This window comes from Balearica regulorum, chromosome 21 (assembly GCF_011004875.1).
Source record: "Balearica regulorum gibbericeps isolate bBalReg1 chromosome 21, bBalReg1.pri, whole genome shotgun sequence".
NCBI lineage: Eukaryota > Metazoa > Chordata > Aves > Gruiformes > Gruidae > Balearica > Balearica regulorum.
Window position 1 is genome coordinate 8862380 of NC_046204.1, and position 14096 is coordinate 8876475.

The 14096-nt window shown below is 50.1% G+C and overlaps 1 protein-coding gene across 11 annotated transcripts in view; it reads left to right on the top strand.

Annotated features, from left to right (window-relative positions):
• Positions 1-560: 560 nt before the first annotated feature.
• Positions 561-14096, top strand: part of ZBTB40 (zinc finger and BTB domain containing 40) — a 45197-nt gene continuing 31661 nt past the window's right edge. For 10 of the 11 annotated variants that reach the window (XR_012838580.1, XR_012838579.1, XR_012838578.1 and 7 more), the window contains exons 1-3: positions 561-684; positions 8292-9082; positions 9702-9835. Coding sequence is in view for 8 of the 11 variants with exons in the window: in XM_075773384.1 (XP_075629499.1) it covers positions 8353-9082; positions 9702-9835 (864 nt within the window). In the remaining 3 variants the exon portion in view is untranslated. The remainder of the gene's footprint in view (positions 685-8291; positions 9083-9701; positions 9836-14096) is intronic. The other variant, XM_075773386.1, reaches the window with a different exon arrangement.

Genomic DNA, 14096 nt, shown 5'->3' on the forward strand with positions numbered 1-14096 from the left:
GCCGCCGGGAGGGCCGGGCAGCCGTGCCAGCCGTGGCTGTGGAACCAAGGGCTAGTGGCCGGGCAAGTGGCTGACGGTGCAGAGGGAAGATCAGGACCCGCTGCCAGCACCGCGTCCCTCTACCCCGGTCCCCTGCCGGCGCCCCCGAAGTACACCCATAACCTTGGCTCAGTAAGGCCCAGCAAGGCCCAAGTCTTCCCTTCCCGTCGCCCAGCCCATGGGTCCCAGCAGCAGACTTCGCCCTTGCCGGGGACGCCCCGCCTCAGCCCGGCAGGCCCCTCGCAGACAGCCGCCCACCGCCCAAGGCCGAGCACCGCCACCGCCGCCCTCAGGAAACGAGCCCCGGCTCTACCCCCACGGGGACGATGTTTTATTAACCGAGGGGGTCCGAGGCCGCCCGAGGCAGCGGGGCAGGGCGCAGGCCGGTGAGGGCCGTGGCCGATCGCTGCCTCAGAGCGGCCGCTGTGAGGGGGGGAAGGCGCGGTGAGGAGGGGTCCGCGCGCACGGGGAGGGCGCGCAGTAGAACTGCGCATGCCCAGCTGCCACCGCCCCCTCCCAGGTCCCTCGTCATGTGCCGCCCCAAGATGGCGGCGCGCGGCCCAGGGCCCTGTGGGGGGCGGGGCGGCTGTTGTTGAAGCTTTATTGTTCCCGCGCGCCGTGTCCGCCGCGCCGCTCCCAATAAAGGTAACCATGGCGACGGGGGCGCCGGCCGGGCCGGGGCCTGGGGGCCGCTGGGCTCTGGGGATGGCCGGGCCCGGGCCTCCCTCCCTCCCTCCCTCCCTCCCTCCCTCCCTCCCTCGGCCCCTCTGCTGCGGGCTGACCCCGGGGGTGTCCCGGCGGACTGTGTGTCCCCTTCCACCCCCACCGGGCTGTCCCCATCTCCGGCATCTCTCCGCCGGGCCCGGCCTCGGTGCCCGAAGGGGGGGCCGGCAGGGCCCGGGCGGTTTGCCCCGTCCCGAGGGACCGGCTCCTGCGAAGCCTCGGCAGGCTGCCCAGGGAGGCTGAAGGGAACCTGCGGGCTGCCCCTGCCTGCAGCCCGGCCGGAGGTGGATCCCCTCGGGAGGGCTGTGTTAGGCCGCGGTGCGCTGGGTGGGCGCTCCACGGGTGGCCAGCAAAGTGCAGGACCGCGGTCCCTCTCATTTAAAGCACTGCCGAACGGGGCAGGCTGATTGCATCGCTGCCGTGGATATCGCAGGGCTCTTTCCTTTTGCAGCCTACACTTAAAAGCAAAGAGGCTTCCCACAGTGTTTTGGCTGTACCTGTGAGCCAGAGCCTGTCACCTGGATACCACCGCTCCCCCAAAGGTGTGCTTTAGGGCCTCTTTGAGCCCATGCCCCTGCGTGGGCAGAAGCTGTGAACCTCTCCAGAATGGTTTTTCTAAAGGTAGGCACGGAAGGGAATTACCCTGCTCTTCCACGCCTTTTGCCACAGCAGATTCCTCTCTTTTCTGTGGACTACTAATTATGTCTGTTCATTGAGATGATCAGTTGGAAGACTGAGCCATCAAGAGACAAATAAATAGCTTTTTTTTTTCTGCCAAGAAATCAATGGTCTGATCCAGTTTCTTGTGTGATCACCAGCCGGACAGAGCTGCTGCAGGGAGGAGCAGGGCAGCCCCTTTCCCAGGCTGGGTTAGATTTATTATGGCAATGTGCTGATAAAACCCGTCTCCTCCCTGAAGAGAGACAGGCTTGTAGGTGAGTCTCAGGAGTAATTTCTTTTCCTGTGTTGGAAAGGAAGGCTGGCACACATGGTTTATCGGCCTGGATATGACATGAGGCAGCATGATTCTGCAGGTTTTTGGTTAAGAGAATACCAAGTGTCTTGTGTTTGTGGAGGAATTTGAGTTTCCAATGCCAGTCAAAGGATGGGGTGATGCAGGAACAGCCCATTGGAGTACCAGAGTGGAGGTCCTCTCCCATCCGACCACCCCAGCCTGCTCATTCGCTCTTGTTTCATCTCTCTTTCCAGTATATTTTCAGTTAACTGCCATCACGTGCTGCTTAAAGAAGGTGCTGAAAATGTGTCTGTGATCTCCCAGACCACATCTTGGCAATTAAGTCTTCCAGGAGATGGAGGAAGCGAGTTGGCTTCCTGGGGTAAATGCCATTAGGCTTTTACATTGCTGCATCCTTCTCTATCTCTGTTTTAAAGCAGCTGCGCTCCTGTTTGAAGAGTAGTTGTAGTTCCTTTTGCCTTAATGGAGTTTCAGGGCTGTGGAGGCCTGAAGGAGAAGGTGGCAGTGGTGGAAGTCCAGGTGCCTCCTGGCTTTCTGTCTCAATAGATTCAGCTCAAAGTAATTCTGTGTACTTTGCTAACAAATCTGAGGGAATCAGGTCCCTTTTTGGGCAGACCGTCCTTGAAAAGTGTAATTTTAAAGCTTTCCCCCCCCCCCCCCGTGTGCTTGAAGAGGGATCAAGGCACCTTATGGGTGCGTTGTGTCTTGTCTGCTCTTGGGTGTAGGAACAAATGTCTTCTGCACTTCTCCTGACACCAAAATGGATTGCAAAAGCTGGTCAAAGTAGTGTTTTGTTGTATGGTGTGTTGTTTTTTTTTTTAGAAGCCACTAATAAATTACAACACACAATCTTCTCTGATGTAAACCTACCTAAAAATGAGTTCAGATGTCCACCTTTTGTTTTTTGAGGATGTTATGGGAACCTGCAAAATGTAATTAGCACTTTCAGTGTTTTTGGGCATAGCGAGACATGGACGAGCAGAGACTGGAGCAAACTTTGGCTGTTGCTTTGGTTTTGTGCTGGTTTTCCACTGCGTGATTTTGTGCTCTCATTGGGGCAGGAGGAATTGGCAGCAGCCCTCACTTTGAAGAGTAGTGGAAAGCTTGCTGTTAAGAGTTGGAGCATACCTATTCATTTTTCCATCTTTTATATTTCCATTCAGAGCATCAGTGCAGACAGATAGCTAAAGTGTATGTTTTTTGAGTGGTGTATTCTGCTGCCTTTAGAGACTGTGGAGCACTGAATTTAGTCAAAGTGTTGCTTATTTCCCTCTGTTATCTGTCTGTGCCGATGCTCTGAACTGAAATAAAATAGATTGAAAAACAAATTGGTGTGCCCTGGCTCCTCGTACTGGTTTTTACGTTATCCCCTGGGAGAGCTGCCTGCTCTGGCCCTTTGGAGCACCCCAGAGAAAGGTAATGACCCCTCAGCCCCTTTCCACACTTCAAAGTCTGAATTACTTTTGGCAGGAGAGGTAAGAAAATTGAATTGCAGTACATGATTTTCTGGCTTTCCAATAACCCTGTTTGCAAGGTCATCATCTTAGTAACAAGAAAACAGGAAACTGGTAAACACACACAAAAAGTATTCAGATTCTGATTTAAGGCTGTCACTGTCCTTAACTCCTCAGAGCTAAAACCAGGAAGTTGCCCATTGCTTGGAGGCTGCTCTCGTACCCAAGGGACTGCAGGGCCAAGGAACACGAAAGAACAAGCCTCGGCTTTCTGTCCTGCTGCATTTACTGATGTTCTTGAGTCTTTTGAAATGAGCCTTTGAGTAAGTGCAAAACGGGCAGTGATGGGCTGAGCTCGTCTTCCAGGGGCAAGGAGCCTTCCTGGGCTGGGATCCAGGCTTGCTTTGGTGACTATTTCGAATTTTAGCTCCTGTGAGAGCCTCCGATCAGCTCTAACAGAAGTGGCATTTACTTAAGACAGAGAAGTTGGATTCTTGCATTTTCCTTGTCTCTTTCTGGCCACTTTTTTTTTTTTTTTCTGCCTGCTTTGTTTTAGCTTTTTAGAGCTTGCTTAGGAATTGCTTGATTCTACTTTTACAGCGGGTATGCAGATTGCTTTTAGTAATCTTCATTCTCTCTCTGCTGCCATTGCCATTGCACTGCACTGTGCTGGCAGCAGAGGGAGCACAAGGCTGTGGGTTTGTGCCTTCAAAGCCAATATGATGGTATTGCTTAATTTCTTGGCAGTGCAGCAATAATTTATTCTTAAATTTTTTTTGGTTTTTGAAAGCTAAAAAAATCCTGCTCTGTGTGCATCCCAGGAAATAATTTCAGTCCTCTTCAAGCTGGCCACTGGGATCCTCCTAATTGATACAGGAAGTAGGTTTTGGCATTATTTTATTAATGTCAACATGTGCATTGACCAGCAGCTTGTAAAAGCCCTTAATTATGGCATAGAGGATCCTTTGCTGTCGTGGTTTAGGCCCAGCCGGAAGCTGAGCGCCACGCGGCCGCTCACTCACTCCTTCCCCAGCGGGACGGGGAGGAGAACGGGAAAGAAACCAATGGCAAAAGCCTCGAGGGTTGGGATAAGGGCAGTTTACTGGGACAGCAAGGGAGAGGGAAGAAACAATCAACAACAGTGCTGATAACAAATATTAACAATGGGTGATAACAGAGAACAATTTACCGAACCAACGACCGACCGACCGACCGACCAGACACTCAGCCCGTCCCAGAACCGCGCCGCCCCTCCCCTACCCGACTAGCCCCCTTTTATGGTGAGCATGACGTCACATGGTATGGAATAGCCCCCGGCCAGCTTGGGTCACCTGTCCTGGCTCCTTGGGAAATTAACTCTATCCTTGCCAGAACCAGGACATTTGCTAAGGCTGTTGTGGCACTGAAATTCTTTCCTTGCCTTGTGATGGGCTTTCTGACAGTGTGAAGGTGCCGTGGCAGCCTCGAAGCTGCAAGGGAGGGATGGTCTCATCTGTACGTCTTTGAAGCACCTATCTCTGTAGTGTCTAATTGCTAAAGTGCTCAGTCCTAAATTTCATTTATCTTTTGATGAACCCAGTGACATGGATGGCTTTTGAATCTCTTGAATCTGGATCAAAGTAATTATATGAATAATGAAGAGAAGTAACTTAATTTGGAAACTCCTTCTCAGTTATGTACATAGAGTTGGGTGTTCCTGTTTCCTCCTCCTTGGTGCTATTGACATCCTTTTCCTCTTCTAATGTAGCTTAAAGAAAAAGATGAGATCCCCTCAAACTGTGGAGGTATCTGAGGACAGAAATACCTGGGAAAAGGAGGAAAGAGCTGGAATTGGACAGTGGGGGGTAAATATCTGCTGCAGACACATTCTGGACCCCCTCTACTTGGGAGGTTCAGAAGAAGAAGGGGCTGCTTTGCTGAAGTGAGTCTCCTCAGAGCAGTCACAGATGATGCCTGCTGTGTGAGGACGACAGGAGGACTTTTATCAACATGTGGTCAAGTAGAGCTTTAGGAATTTTAGGCACTTTTGAAAATTTGGCTCAAATTGATTGACTTCCCAGTTTCGCTGGAAGTCAGTGGAATGAAAACTCCTAAGCCACCTTGGTGTTCTCCCTGGGAAGCTGGCAGGACGAGGCTTAAGATGTCCCTGATGTTCCTCAAGAGATTAATTTTGCAAAGCCCGTTTGTAGTGCAGCTGAGATGAGCAAACATCTGTTTCCTTTGTCCCCTCTTCTGACTCAAGTGAGCCAATATTTTGGAAGAGGGCAGTACTTGTGCAGGTCGGGTGTCTGAGGCCTTGGAAGCAGCCTGCTTCAACCATGTTTTACCTTAAGTTTGAAATTCATAAGTCATCCCCAGTGACCCTGGCTCCAAAGAGGATGCAGAGAAGCAGCTTTAAGCTGAAAAAGTGACAAACGGCTTTTTCTTACCGGTGGTGCTGGCAGAGGCTGATGGCTCGCACTCTGGAAGCACTTATCAGTGCTGAAGTATTAGTTACCTGCTCTCAGAAAGATTCCCAGTTCGGCCCAGTCCCCCAACCAAATCTCCGCAAAACCATCTAGAAGATGGCTGGGAGATGAAGCCAGACAAATTCAGGTAAGAAACCAGGCACGTCATTTAACAGTGTAAATAACTATGGCAGTAGAGGGTACTGCCCCTAAAAATTGGTTCTTCTGACTGGGCACCTTGCTGGAGGAGAAGCTTTAGCCAAACCCAAGTTCCTAAGCCCGGAAGTCTGGGAGGCAGTGATGGATGAGAAATCAGAGTGCTGGTGGTCCCTTCTGGCTGTAAGCTTCGAATAAAAGCCTGAGGTGTATTCTAAGTAGGGGGCAATTGCCTTGAGGATGGTCTTGGCCATCCCCTCCTTAAAAAATATCTGTTCTCTTTGGCAGATCTTTGGGTCCCTATAATTAAAGAAGTAAAATGTATTAAAATGAATATATCTGATCTAATTGCTCAGGACACATTTTCCAGTGCTCTGAGTTGCTGTAATAAAGAAGGGGAGGTGCTGCTAGGCTGCTTAAAGCTTTGCTGTTTAGAGCTGTCATAGGCAAATATATCTTCTATATTCTTGCCAGGAATAGAGGGAGCAGACGGTGCTGCTACTTCTTCCAGCTTGCCTCAGTGGAAGCAATAGGTTTTCTGCAGAAGGCTATTCATGGCGAAGTGAGCAGACATCTCTTCCAGGACATCGATGTTTCCTGCTTGTCCTTTTGTAGGAGGAGCCACAGCTATTATTATTTAACCAGCAGACCCAATTTCATCTCAGATACTGGAAGTCCTTCAGCTCCAGGGAAGGAGTGGGTGGACTAAAACTGCTATTACATTGAGCCTGGCAAAAGAAATGAGTCTCTTCTCCCACGACCAGCAGCAACTCTGCTGATGGCAGCTTGGTTACTCATGATTTACAGCAGCGTGGGAGGATAGCAGAGCCTGAGTGTTTAATAGGCTGGAAGTGCAGGTTGCCCTGTACACAGGTGAGGGGGTGGGCCTGGTACTTGCAAAGCAGCAGAGATGAGCTGCAGATGAGACACCTTTGGTAGCAATGCACCCAGAAAAGCTCTGGCTCCTGGGGAGCAGGAGGGGGTAATCAGTGACTCCTTAGGTTTCCCTGCCTCCCAGAAAAGGACCCACCTACCCTGTGTTCTCCCTTCAAAGGTATTCAGATGGGGAGCATGACACCTTTGCTTTGAGGTGGTGTCAAAACCATCTGTGATCTTACCCTGATGATTGAAAAGGAAGTTACACAGTACTTCATCTTTAAAGCACAGAGGTGCTCTTGGCTGAGCAGGATTGCTCTCATGCACGGGTCGTATCCACCAACCAGTTGCTCAGCCCTCTGTAGCTGTGGTATGATGTGATGTCTCCTGTCTCCTCCTGTCTTTCCACAGCCGCCGCAGGCAGTGCTGTGCAGAAGGACAGCTGGGGTCCTGCCTGCCTGTGGGCAGGAGGTCCTGTTTCCCACAACGTCTGAACTCCAGAGGGGCCAACTCAGCTGTGCCCAGCGTCTGCTTGCAACTTGCAATTTGGTGCAAGTTGGGAGTTACTCTGAGCCCGCTTTTGTGCGAGGCAGCGCTTCAACATGGTGTATGAGCATCAGCTCGTTAAAGCTTGTGCCCTGATGATAGACAATATTACTCCTGTTCTCTACAAGAGAGTAGGAAGCTGGGTGCAAAGATGTTAAGCAGTTGAAGGTCATGTAAATCGTGTCCATCCAGGTGCTCTTCCTCTAGTGCTCATGCTGTTTTGTTTCAGCATCATTGCCAGCACCAGTGTGAGGCATCCTAGAGTGTAGACAAGGCAGTAACATCTTTATCTTATCTAGCTTAGATAAAAACTCCAGATGCCCTGCTGATAAAATTCTGTTGGCAGATGTCCTACCTGTTCTCCCTTCTGCACTCGGGGGTGGGGGGGAGGGGGAAGCAAAAGGGATGCTCTGGTAGATGGGATTAGGGCTGTGGACTTCTGCAAGAAATTACAGCTTGGGGAAGAGACTTGTAAACCGATGAGTTAGGACTGTGGTGTGCTGAGAAGGGAGGTGCTGAAGTCCCTGGGCTGCAAGCAGACCTCTGTCTCCCACTTGCGTGCCCCTGCTCATCTTAGTAGTGATGTGGGGAGAAAATTAACTGGTCCCAAACCACTTAGTGCTTTGCAGGTCAAAACCAATACCTCAGATTCTCCTCTGTGTTTGGTAGATGGTCTGAACTGGTCTTCCTGCACTGCTTCCCCACCTGCCCTTTCTGAAACCAGCTACTGAATTCAGCATTGATCTGAAGAATGTTCACAGCTCCCTGAGCTCTGTCAGGGGCATATCAGGGAGTCTCTTCTCCTTTTTTAGAACTTCTGGGACTCAATACTCATTTCCAGGCTCTTTCTCAAGTATTTATATTTGAACATTTCTAGACTCTTCAGCCTTAGTGGGGTAAGTTGTTGAATTTGGGGAATGTGAGTTCAGATGGGGGCCTCTTCTTGCTGTAACCACAGAACTGCAGCACAGTAAGCTACTAGGTGGTGTACACTGAAAAGTAATTTTTGCTTACTCTTTCTGTCTTGCTACTATTTGAGCAAAGTGCTAACAGGATCCCTTGGTTTTTTGCTAGCTGGGCTGTGTGAAAGTGGTGTGGAGAGCACCGCGAGAGGAGGCCAGGAGACCCTGGTGCCATGGAGCTTCCCAGTTACAGCAAACAGCTGCTGCAGCAGCTGCACACTCTCTGCAAAGAGCAGCAGTTCTGTGATTGCACCATCTTCATTGGGAATGTTCGTTTTGGAGCGCACAAGGTGGTTTTGGCTGCTGCCAGTCTGCTTTTTAAATCCTTATTGGACAGCACGGACACCATCTCCATCGATGCTTCAGTGGTGACCCCTGAGGAGTTTGCGCTCTTGCTGGAGATGATGTACAGTGGCAAACTCCCACTGGGGAAACACAATTTCACCAAAGTTATCTCGGTGGCAGATAGTCTGCAGATGTTTGATGTGGCTGTTAGTTGTAAAAACCTCCTCAGGGACCTCATCAGCTGTTCAACTCAGGACCGGGTAGTGAGAGAAGTCTCCGGCCAGCCAGCAGACTCATCTGGAAACCAAGCTGAAGCTAATAACCTACCCCAGTCTGAAAAACCTGCCGAAGGAAAACCAGATATCTTCCTTTCTCAGAGAGTTTCCCTTTCTCCTGGCCCTGTAGAAGCAGAAGTGGAAGCAGATGTTTCTCCTCCTAGCCAGGAACTTACCGTGAATCACACCTGGGTTCACCAGGATGCGATGCCAAGTGACTCCAGATCCCTCCGGGAGGATTCAGGCTCTCGTCCTGATCGGCCTGCCTGTGCTGAGCAAGGTGGCAGCGCAGAAGAGGAGCTTGCTGAGCCTCTGGAGGAGAAAGGAGGAGCAAGGGATTTAGGTGAGACTTGACAGGTCTGGGCACAGCATTGCCTCTTACTTGCAATTGCGTTGGCTCATGTTTTCCTCTTATGGGGATCTTTTCCTCTGTGTTTGTTCTTTTTAGTTTGCCCTGGGTTGGGAGCAGCAGCAACATGTACATGCAGGGACTCTCTTCCTTTGGCAATGTGCAACACTCTCCTTTGGCCTTTGCAGTTGCTTCACTCTCACCACTTTACCATAGCTGTAGTGAACAAAACTCTTCCTACCCATGCATGTGATTTCTTCTGACATACGGGCAATCTGCGTTAGTGCAGAACATGAGGTTGATAAGGCAATCTGTATAACAATAAGTGAACAGAGTTGCCTGCTAATGCTACCTTATCCTTTAAACTCCTGTTCAGCATGGGAGGAAAACAGAGGCTGTACTGGATTTAACATAAATGGTCCATTTATAACTGGTGTTAAATAAACTGTTGATTTTCCCTCCAGGCTGCGTGATATCTTTAGAAGGGATTTGTGAGTCACAGTTTCCCTATTACAGCCAATGTGCTGGTTACAAACTGATGCCTTTCAATCACATCATGCTTTCTGTGAATCCCTTCAATTAGCAAATAACTCATCTTGTTTCTCTCACACAGCAGCAGAGAGCAAAAGCTATAAACTGGATTTCTTTCTTCAATATGAAAGTATTTTCTCTGAGGCCCTTTCTGATGCCCAAACGGTGCTGAAAAGACTAGAAGAGTGCAGAGAAATTGATGCCTCTCAAAAGGAGGTAGGTGTGTTTCCTTGGGTAAATGATACAAGCTTTTTTTTCACCCTGCTGAGGGCTAGAATAGTTTTTGCCCTGTTTAGGAAATTGTTTTGTGGGCAACTGGGGCCCTGGTGCCTGGTTGTTTGAAGGGCAACACGTGCTCACCTGAACAACACCCTGGAGAGAAGCATCTGTAAGAGCAAGCTGCTCGTGCGCGTAGGTAAAGAAATGTATGTCGTGCCCTGAAGACATCTTCGTTGTGTTGTAGAAGCATTCCAGTGCTGATTTCTCTTCTCCTGTTTATGGCATTTGCTTCGGGAGCTGTATTGACTTGTAAACGTCTGACATATGAGATCCCAAAATAGATGATTCCTGAGCCCTTGGCGAGGACTTGCTGTGGAGCATCTGCTCCGCTCTGCGTATGGCAGGCTGCTCGTGGGGAGTGTTACGGGGGGGGTTACGGGTGCCGCCCCGCTGCGCTTCTCCTGGCGATGTGCTACTTTAAAAGCAGTCATCACTGATGAATGATGCTCGAGTTACTGTTGGAGGGGATATTTGAGTCTGGTGCTTTGTTAAATCTGAAGGATACTCTGTGCTATGAACAACGATAGCCAGATACCAGCTGTCGTACCGGCTCAAAGCCACCACAGAAACAGCAGGTTACGTCTGTACTGGTGTAGCAGTGCAGGAGGACACGGAGCTTGGAAACGATTGCGGTGGTTCCGGGAGGGCACCCATGCTGGGGCTGCACACTGCTGCATGATCACAGGGTCTGCAAAAAAAGCTGTGGCTGCTCTGGAGTGAGGATGGGACTGTATTTGCTCTCCTCACCCCAGCTGTTTCTGATAGAGTGTTTTTTATACCAGGCTGCATGAACCTTTTCTTTTCAGGCTCCATGTACCTTTTCTGTATGTGGAAAAATGAGAGTGTGACTTATTGCCGGCTCTGCAGTGGCTCTGTGGTTAGCTGACCTTTTAAAGTGAGAAGTGCTGTTCCCTAGGTTGCGGACGCGATGCTGTCTCAGTTCCCATGCGCTTGCTGGCCAGGAAGCTGTCTGGATTCAAGTCACTGGGTCCCTCCAGTACCGGTGTGACCATGGGACATGGGACATTTGGGCTGTGCTGGCATTCTGCTTTTAAAAACCCAAGACAACATGTTTATTAGAAAAAAATCTGTATGACAGCAGGGAGGAGAATTCCCTTGAGTCGAGGAGTGCAGGTTTCTTTTCTGACAAGCCTTGAAATGTTCACGGAAGGAAGCTTGTGTTCCTTTTGCTGCTGACCCTCCTGATGGTATTGAACTTAACATCTCTGGGGCTTTAGGAGGGAGATGTGGGTCCTAATTCGTGTTTGTAGCAGCAAGCCCAAGCCTGGCTGGGCTGACAAGCACCCGTGAGTGCATTGCTCGTAGCGTGCCTGTGCGCCCTGAGAAGGATTAGATTTTTGTATGTTTGTTCGTCACCCTGATCAGAAGAATATTTCAGATGTAAGGTTTTACCTATTCTGCACCTTGGCAATTGAAACAGAGCTGGGGAGGGTGCTGTGCGATGTGGATGGGCACTGCCAGAAGGCATTTGGCAATTCTGTGCACCCACGGCGGCAGGTATCACCCGCGTTGGCATGCCTTCCTTTGCCTGCTTGTGCTGCATCCATGGTCACAGGGCAGAACTGCACCTGCAAAGTGCCCAGGCAGGCGTGCTGCCTTGCTTCTGCTCTGCATAACAGCCCCGTTTTCTATGGCTTTGCAGTAACTGTTGTTTCATGTTTGTTCAGCACCTCCAAGACCCAGCAGGTGGGGTTTGCAGACCCCTGCCCAGCCCTTTGTGCTCCCAAATGAGCTGTTAGACCAGGAGCCAAGTGAAAGGTTGTGGAGCTCAGAGACAGTTTGGGTGTCTGACCACAAAATGGCAGCTGGACAATTTTTCTGCAGCTATAAATAAACGCTGAATAAATGAGAAATGGATTTTCTTTAAGCCTTCCTGAAAAATCACTTCTCCGCTGTGACAAGCATGAAAAGCGTCAGCCCCAGGGCAGTGACGGGGACAGACTGCAGCCCGTTGCAAGCAAGGGCTCAGCCAGATCTGTCCATCTCTGAGCTCCCCTCTGGGACAAGCAGGACCTGTGGTCACCAGCACCGAGCCTGGTTTCTTTTTCCAGCAGACGGAGTAGCTTCTTCCCACAAGGCCCTGGTGTTTTCTTCGGAGGGGGGGAACACAGCGGTATGTCTTTAAAGTCAAGCTTAAAGTGCAAGTTCAGCTCCAAAGAGCCCAGCTCGGGATGCGTAATTAAGGCTGAGATTGTGCCAGTGATAGACATCGATGGATTTTTTTTTTTCTTCTCTCTCCTTTTTGTTTTTTTTCCCTCCCCTTTTTTGTATTATTTTGCCGGTCATTTGCTTGAAGTCTCTTAGGTGCCTCAGGGCAAGTAAGAGTCAGTCTGGAAGCGGGTGAGGTGCTGTTTATTTGCACTAAGCAGTCTTGCTGGGCGTGCTTGCCATGCTGCAGGGGAGATCTCCCATCCCTTGTGCACATCCTTTTTCTACTCAGGAGCCTTTTGTGGGTGACTTATCTCTATAGGCAAGTGGTGATGTATTTTGGAGAGCAAAGCCTGGGCAGCGTGGGGGCTTGCGGGTGTTTGTGGGGGTTTTGCAAGCCTGTTGACACCAGGGCTGTCCTGGTGTTCAGGCTCCTCTCGTTTCAGTGGCATTTTGCCTTGGACGTAGCCTCTGTATTTCTGTTCCTTTGCTCATGAGCTCGTCCCTGCATGGGTGCCTCATTCCCCACAAGACTCCTGTCTGCTCCTCTCCGGTGTTGCTGCCTTATTTCCTACAGTGGAGATTTGTTAGGTCATGGGGGTTTTCCCCAAGGAGGTTTGCGGTGCAGGGCTTGCTTTTGTGGGAATTATTGCTTCTCTCTAAGCTTGATGTTACGTTCCACTCCTTGGGCTGAAAAATGCGGATGAGTTGCTTCTCTGTTTAGGGAGATGTGATTTTTGGGGTTGTTTTTGTTTTAGAGTCTCTCTCTGTATCTTGCATAAACTATTCCTATCTAATTTGGTTCTGGCCTGGATGAAACCTGCTTGGAAATGAGAACAAGACCGAAATTGCAGTAATTTGGGGAAGCGTAGAAGAGCTTTGCTGGTGTCAAGTCTTATCTTCCTGTGCTCTCTTAGAGAAACTCAATTCAAATTATTGCACAGCTCATTTGTTCCCTCTACTGCTGGGTTCAGATGAAGTGGGGGAGCGTTGATTCTCCCGTGTAGAATAAATGTCACTGTGTTTGTGGATCATTTCCATTGCCTATGGGCCTGTCCAATTATTGTCGTCCTTCGTTTGCAGCTGCAGGGATTTCTAGATGCGGCAGAAGAAAGAAGTTTCCTGTTATCTTCTGCATCCTGATTAGGAGTGATAGGTTGGGAGGGGTTTATGTCATGGTGGCAGAGCTGGAGAACTTCCCCCCCCCCCCAGTGTACTTGTGTGGAAGTTTGGGCTGAGCTTTTGTTCCCGCTTTGTGGAGCGAGCAGGGGTCAGCGTTCTCCACGGAGCCTTCCTGGTACTGGGGTCACGTACAAATGCAGGCTTGGAAAAAAAAAAAGGCACTTCAGATTTCTGCACCAGAAATGGAAATGTAGTTTTCCCTGTTATTGTATGCACAGTGATAGTTGGTTGACTTCATGGTGCGGTCGTAGCCTACGAGTTTCTCTGTGGTCCAGATGTGTAGAGCCAGTCTCTGTGCTGTCTGTGCCACCGACCCTGTGGGCAGTGGCTCTGTCTGTGCAGGTTTCCAGTGGCTTTTTTGTATTTTCTTCACCTTATGCACATCAAAAATTAACCAGTAAAAAAACCCCAAAGCAACTTGCATTCACAGAGGACTGATGACAATGTCTCTGGAGGTTTGCCTGTGGTGCCCAGCCTCCTCTGGTCAGGGAGCTCGCCAAATGGCCGGTGCAGCTCTCCTCGGGGAATGGAGGTGGGGCATTGACGTACTGGCACAGGATTTACTGCGTTCAGGGGTCAGTCTTGTAGCTGGATGTGCTGAGAGAGAAGGGTCTCAAGGGAGCTAGCTGCTTCTGTCACCCGTTATAACCCCTGTGGCTGTCCAGCCTATCTCTTGCAGATTCCTGCCCTCCATCTTTTGGGTGCTTGCATTTGCTCTAAAGCTGATGCTTCAGGGAGATCACTCAGTAATAGTCACTAAAGTGGCTTTTTGCTGAGTTGTGCTTTGATGGTGGGAGCAGGAGTGTGGGTAAGGCATGAAAAGCCATAGCCCTGCTCTCCCCCCTGC